The 6,854-nt window shown below is 33.2% G+C and overlaps 1 protein-coding gene across 8 annotated transcripts; it reads left to right on the top strand.

Moving 5' to 3' along the window:
• The first annotated feature begins 320 nt into the window (after positions 1-320).
• LOC145797251 (serine--tRNA ligase-like) lies at positions 321-6,012 on the top strand. 8 transcript variants are annotated; one of them, XR_014338568.1, is made up of 7 exons: positions 321-476; positions 641-1,763; positions 2,139-2,223; positions 2,334-2,425; positions 3,606-3,796; positions 5,486-5,572; positions 5,676-6,012. XR_014338568.1 is itself a non-coding variant. In XM_082883925.1 (6 exons), exons 2-6 carry the CDS (start codon positions 1,709-1,711, stop codon positions 5,715-5,717), a joined length of 423 nt encoding a protein of 140 aa, XP_082740051.1. In that variant the 5' UTR covers positions 321-476; positions 645-1,708; the 3' UTR covers positions 5,718-6,012. The 8 variants fall into 8 exon arrangements, 4 of the variants coding, with proteins under 4 accessions (XP_082740051.1, XP_082740046.1, XP_082740058.1 ...); XR_014338571.1 differs by lacking the exon at positions 2,139-2,223 and having other exon boundaries at positions 2,390-2,425; XR_014338570.1 differs by lacking the exon at positions 2,139-2,223.
• The last annotated feature ends 842 nt before the right edge of the window (positions 6,013-6,854 follow it).

Genomic DNA, 6,854 nt, shown 5'->3' with positions numbered 1-6,854 from the left:
TACTACAAAAATAGTTAACAATCATACTTTGACAAATAAAAATATCTCACTTTTATTGAAAGTGTGATAAAAAAAATTAGATTGATATTTTAATCACACTTAATTTAATTAAGTATAATAATATTTATTTTTTATGTCACTTTTAAATTAAATGTGATTATATGTATATTTTTTATTCACCCTATTAATTAATGTGATTGTATATTTTTTGTGATTGTCGTGAATAATATGATCGAAATAAGAATAGGCGCAAAATGAAATAATCTGGCGCCAAACCCCAAACCCAAAAATATATTATACACAACTATTTGGCTTCTATCGTAAAGGTACATAGAAACTGGGAAGATGTGGAGAAGAGAGAGGGTTTGAAGAAGATACCTGGGAAAAACTAAGAGAGAGGGTTCTAATGGAGCAAATTTGAAAGAGCTCAGTCTCAGTCTCTCTCAATCATCTCATCGAAGAAGGGTATTTACTTGGTACACTACTTCCTCCTCTCTTTCCTCTGAATCGTCTCATCGAAAAAGCGATTCACCAAATGATTTCAACTCTTTGCTACTGCTTCTCTTCTTGTTTTGGGAAACTGTCGTTGCTTCTCGTTCATTTACTCTCTCTCTCTCTCTCTCTCTCTCTCTCTATGAAGCTAGGGTTTCAAAACCACCACAGTCAAGAGTTGTTGGTTGGACGAAGGCAGATTAAGCTGCTTGTGAAACTTTGTCAAACCCTCACTGAGATAAGTTTGTTTTCTTTTAGAATTAATTTCACCTTTTATCACTTAAACTATCACCATTTGTTCTATTTCATCTCTAAACTATCAATTTCATATATCGGTTTAGTTCCTACATTTTCTTTTTCGTCACTAGGCTTTTGGATTACTTGAAGAATGAGATTGATGTCACTGATTATTATATTATAATCTCTTCATTAGAATTTGTTCTTTTTTTATTTGATCTCTTTGTCAGAATTTATTTGGTCTCTAAACATCATTTATTCGTCTTTATGTATATGTTTAAGGTTTTTCCCCAAATCTCTCTCTTTCTCTTTCTCCCTCTCTGTTTATTTACTTATACAAGTTTGTGTTGAAATGTTGATTACTCTTAATTAGCTTTTATGAAGTGGGTTTTTGATCAACATTGTGCCTAATTGCTGAATTTGTGAGACATTTATGTGTTTTTATGTTGTTTTATTGTATCAAGTGTTCATCAACTTAGTAGTCAGAGCAATCTGGTTATCTATCCCAGCAATCTTTTGGGTGCTGTGGAAATTTAGAAATGAAATGGTTTTCAATGGTGGGATAAGCGAGTGGGATCAGATTTCAGAAAAAATAAAAAAAATAAAAAATTATGTGGCTTTTTGGGTGAAAGCAAAACCACCTTTCAAGGAATTCTCAATGAGCAGCTTTATTTTTAACTTCCATAACATTAGAGCTTGTATTTGAGATTAGGTGTTGGAAGTGGCTGGGTTGATTGTGTTTTGGTTTTTATTTATTATTATCCTTCCATGCCTTAGTTTTGATGAGTTCTTGATGGACATGAAGCAATTCCGCCAACTTTGAGATATATTTTGATAGATAAACATATCCTATGTTCAAAAGAAAATGATAATTACAATGTGGTCTTAATTCTAATCTCTCTTTATAATGTAGGCACATTATGTGTTATTGCTCTATTCTTTTAAAGAACAGCTGCAACAACATGTTTGTGTACACGCAATGGAAGTAGTAATGGCTTGTTGGGAGATTGAGCAGTCCCTACAAAGCTTAACAGGTATGTTTCATGATTTTAAGCTTTTAAGCTTAACAGGTATACCTTATTCCAAATTTATTAATATGCCCTGAGGCTGCAAACTACTTGAACATAATGAGCCTACTGGATCTAACATGCCAGACAGTTGCGGACATGGAATTTGAGATTGTTCTATTTTCCTCTCTGTTTTGCAACACCTCGAGAATTCATGTTTAGTATATTTTTATGACAATTAGATTCAATGGTCAGTGTTTAAGTCTAATTTGATGAAGTTGTTATGCTATACTTAATTTGCACAAATTGTTGTCCATGAAGTTTTGAGATTATTAGTTTCAATTGTTGTCAATTGTGGATGCTAAAGACTTAATTTTTATGTGGTTTTCATGCCTTTTTTAGGTTATCCTTTTGAAAGCAATCTGTGATCTGTGCTGTTGCTTTCCACTTGATAGTGCAAAGGCACAATTTATTCATGTTGTAGATTGTGAGGAAATTTCTACTCAACTATCCCATTTCGTATAGCTCAATTTTAATGCTGGGTCCAACATTCCTGAAATTTTATTGTCGTGCCTAACATTCCTAGTCAATTTGTAGAACATTTCTACTTGATTTAATGCCGGACCCAAATTTCTTCTTCGTTGCTTTAATAGTGGAAGCATAGGAAACAGTGGCAGCAATAGAAGCAGGTATGATAATCTTTTTCTTTCATTTGTTCCGTTTATTGTGTATCCTCGAATTGATTGAATTTTTTTAAGCAGTGAAAATAATCTTGAATAAAACCCATGATTTTGATTTTGAGTTACTATGATTACAAAAAATCTTTGATATAGGTGGTTTTATATGTATATACTGTATACACATGTATAATTTAGTAATATTGATATTTATTTCATTCTAAATCCTGTATGTATTTTTATGTGTTTATAGTTTATAGATGTGTATATAAAATTATATAATATGTTAAATAAAGTGAATCTTATGATTCGTGATTCACTATTCTCTTATATGCCTATTTGTGAATGGCGGTTACCTTCTACATGTGTGAGCTTTATTATGCTTTCCACTTTTTAGCTGGTTTTTGAAAATGAGCAAGGGAAGGTAATGGAAACCCTTAGTGTACCTAAATTTCAGTTGACCTCGGTCTATGAGATTATGAAATCTCACTTACCTCTTGGAGTTGCTGTTATCTGCATCATTTAAATTATTCTGTTGAAACTGGTGCATGGGTTTGAAAATTCCATTTGGTCCTAGTTAAGAGTATAGTTTATCATTCTTTCACTTTCTTAAAATAGGAGAAGAAAACTATTGCATGGAATAAGCAATGCTCACCCGAGCCTAAGGGAGGTTGATATTTTCAAGTATTTCTATGGGTTATTTCTGATTTCCATGCTACAATTATGACTGAAAATCAACAACCCCCATAAGATTTGTCATAGAAAGCTTTCTTTGAAAGATAGACTTTAGTTATCTGAACTGTTGTTATATTGGTGTGGGGGAAAAAATCACTATGACAGTTATGACTATTCATTTCATTGCAGGGACACATATAATCTGTGGTTTATTTGTTCAATTATACTGATTTTAGTTTCTCACTGTTTTTTCTTAGACACATCCGATGGAACTCATTGAGCAAATGGTTCTTGTCTCTATTCTATTTTATTTTCTTGTCTTTTAGACAATAAGTGCTAGCCATGGATGAAACATCTAGTTGGTCGTATATAAAACGTTTTTTTTTGGTCGTATCCTTGTCGTGTCTGTTCTGTGGTTGTATCCATGCTTATTAGATTCTCTCAAATGCAATTCTTTTATAATTATGTGTTATTAGGTTCATTACGATGCTAATGCAAATGGTCTTGAAACATCTAGGTGCTAATGTAGCTGGAGGTAGAGGTTTCTATCTGAAAGATGGTGTACGCCTTAATCAAGCTCTAATTAATTTTGGTCTTGATTTTGTGGAGAAAAGGGGGTACACTGCATTGCAAACTCCATTCTTTATGAGGAAAGATATCATGGCAAAGTGTGCTCAGTTAGCACAATTTGATGAAGAACTTTACAAGGTAACATGTGCAATGTTTTTCAGATCATTAGTATATCTGGCTGGTATGCTTCCTTTTTCTGTGCAAACTTCCTTTTTCTGTGCATGGTATGCTTCACAGAAGCATTGGCTGGCTAACAATATATTGAGCCTTGCATTTTGCATTCAGGTTAGTTAGCCTGATTCTTAATGCGTCTCTTATAATATCTCAGTTACAGGCATTCTCTATCTTCATTCAAGTTTTTGATTGAATGAGGAACTCCTTTACTCATTTTTCAGAAGTTTTGTGAAACTCCACCTTCATCTGGTGTTGTAATGTTTTGTGTTTTTTTACCAGTAAAGTCACAACTTATTAAACAAAAACAATCAAAATTGAATTTATTAAAACGAAAAAAAGAAAAAAAAAAAGAGATGAATAATAATAATAATAATAATAATAAATCAACATATTATATGAGTTGTGACCACTTGCAATGAGAAAAGTGCAATGATTATTTCACATTTAAGTGTCCTATGGTTTGATTAATAAGTGACTGGAAAAACTGTCTTACCACTGGGAGTGATCTTTTTCATTTTTTATCTTATGGCAAATGTTTGAATAAGGGCATGAGAATTTTACACTGGAGCATCTATAGAAAATTAAAGATATGATGAATATTATTATAATTCCTGCAATCTACAAGCTATTTATTTTCATTTTTGATGATGTCTTGGTCAGAATTTTTAATTTTCTTGCAATCTACAAGCTACTTACTACCAATTGCTATCTATTTAAATGGGCGTCTGCATCACCTAAGTTGCACTGAAATGAACATTCTCTCTGCTTTTGTTTGCAATTTCTGTTGCTTCGGTATGTATGGGTTTTGTTTTAGATTCATTTATTCAGTATCTCTTTTAGTATCAATCATGCTGTTGAATTTTTTTCTACTCCTCTTATTTGACCCAGTGCAGTGCAGTGCAGTGCAGTGCAATACAGTAATTCTCATTAAAACGTTGATTATGTTTGAATTTAGTGAAGAATTCAATCACAACAGGAGAATAAGATGATAAGCTTTATTTGCATAGAGGATTAATGATGGCACATTTTTGATCCACCTGAATTCTAAAATGTTTAAATGTATCTTGAGTTCAAAATTTTGATGTTTAGAAGCAAACTTCAATTGTTCTGTGTACTATTTGATCCACCTGCAATGCTAAAATGGGTCAAATAGCCATATTCATCTCTAATGGCTTTATAAACTTTTTTAAGAGAACTCAATACATTATGTCCATTATTTTCTAAATTATTTCTGAAGATATTGAGATCTTGACTACTTGTGCTTGGGAATTCCTGTATATTGGTTAGATGATTTTTATTGGTCTGGAAATTCAACCTTGATGTTTGAGTGTTCAAATGGTCCTGATCAGTTTGGTACACATTTGCATTTAAGGAATAATTGGGATCTAGAAAGTATTTATGCAAAATACTCAATCCTGTATGCATGCTTATGTTAAGCTCTGAGTATGAACTATAAAGAATGGATTTTATGTAAATCACTCAAGTGAATATGTTTGTTTTTGTGAGTACATGGCAGTATCAAGTCATATTGAGGTTTCCTATGTATTCTTTTGTTATCATGATATGAGGAAGAAAGTGAGCATATGGAATTTATCTCTAGAAGTTTTTCATTTTCTTTAGTGTATTTATTTCTTGTCTATTTCTCCTTCGCAGAACGGCCTGGACACAAAGGTGGAGAAGTCAAGGAAGCAATTGAAGGAAAGGAAGAACAGGACCATGAAGATCCGTGGTGTAAAGAAGGTAAGGAAATTGCTTATCTTGGCCTTGGGGTACACGTACACTGGTCAATCTCTCTCTCTCTCTCTCTCTCTCTCTCTCTCTCTCATTGTTACACAATGTGCAGACCAAGGCTGGAGATGCTGCAAAGGCTGGGAAGAAGAAATAAGATGTTGTGGATTTTGTGGTTATTGCATGCCGGAAGCAAAAGCGAAGAATGGTCTTACGCAGCAGCTTTCTTCATATAGTTATTCTGTTATTTTTGGATTTTGGTTCAGTTTTCTTGCTGCTTAATTAAAACTTTGGCATGTATGAATCTCTCTTTCAATCAATTTTACTACTAAGAAATTTTGTTCCTACCAGAATTCAGTCTAATTCTATGTATTACAATGATGAGTCATTCATGTTGTAGATCTTTTGAGGTTTGAAGTTACTTCAATGAGCATACTTAGCTTTACTGGACATCTTGTTTGGATTTCTTAGTTTTTTTTTTAAAAAAAAATGTTGTTGTTCCGTAATTGTGGTTGGGTTGATTGAATTTTGTTCGATATTGGATTGACTGGTTATAAACAAAAAAGGATTGTGACCAAAAAAAAAAAGAGATTTGACGACTAAAAAATTGGTCGGCAAATTCTACACTTTTGCGACTAAAATCATTGGTCGACAATTTCTTATCTTTTGGCGACTAAATTGGTAGTCGGCGATTTCTCGACTTTTGGCAACTAATCTATTTGGTCGCGGAATGTGACAATTGGCGACCAAAATTTTTGGTCGCGGAATGTCATGATTGGCGACCAAAATTTTTGGTCGCGGAATGTTCCGATTGGCGACCCAAATTTTTGGTCGTTGAATGTGATAATTGGCGACCAAACTTTTTGGTCTGGATAATATCACTTTTCGCGACCAAAGTGTTTTAGCGACTAAATGAATTAGTCGCGGTAATGATATATATCGCAACCAAAAAATTTAGTCGGCAAATCCGACTTTTCCCGACCAACCAAAATTTTGGTCGCGAATTACTTTTGCCGACCCTCAATTGGCGACCAAAAAATTTGGTCGCGGCTAACTTTTGCCGACCAAAAATGGGCTTTTAGTGACCAATTTTTTGGTCGGCAAAAGTGTTAATTCTTGTAGTGAAGGTGTGAGCTTTACTCCATTTTCCTTTTCTGTCAACTGTTTGATAAAATGCATCAATGGATGCCCACTTTATTTTGTTCATTGAGTTGATTTATGAAATTTTGGACCTTTTGAGGATAGAATCTAGGAAAATTTTGAACTAAAAAACAAGTTTTTTATTTTTTAAATG

This window comes from Camellia sinensis, chromosome 1, assembly GCF_055761805.1.
Source record: "Camellia sinensis isolate YWXY chromosome 1, ASM5576180v1, whole genome shotgun sequence".
NCBI classification, from domain to species: Eukaryota; Viridiplantae; Streptophyta; class Magnoliopsida; order Ericales; family Theaceae; genus Camellia; species Camellia sinensis.
This window is presented reverse-complemented; position numbering and strand designations above follow the sequence as displayed.

Bases quoted from the DNA above. Each gene is read 5' to 3' on its own strand.
- LOC145797251 (XM_082883925.1), top strand. From the start codon at position 1,709: ATGGAAGTAGTAATGGCTTGTTGGGAGATTGAGCAGTCCCTACAAAGC. The intron at 3,944-5,485 runs GTTAGTTAGCCT...TCTCCTTCGCAG, and splicing joins GCCTTGCATTTTGCATTCAG to AACGGCCTGGACACAAAGGT. The intron at 5,573-5,675 runs GTAAGGAAATTG...CACAATGTGCAG, and splicing joins AGATCCGTGGTGTAAAGAAG to ACCAAGGCTGGAGATGCTGC.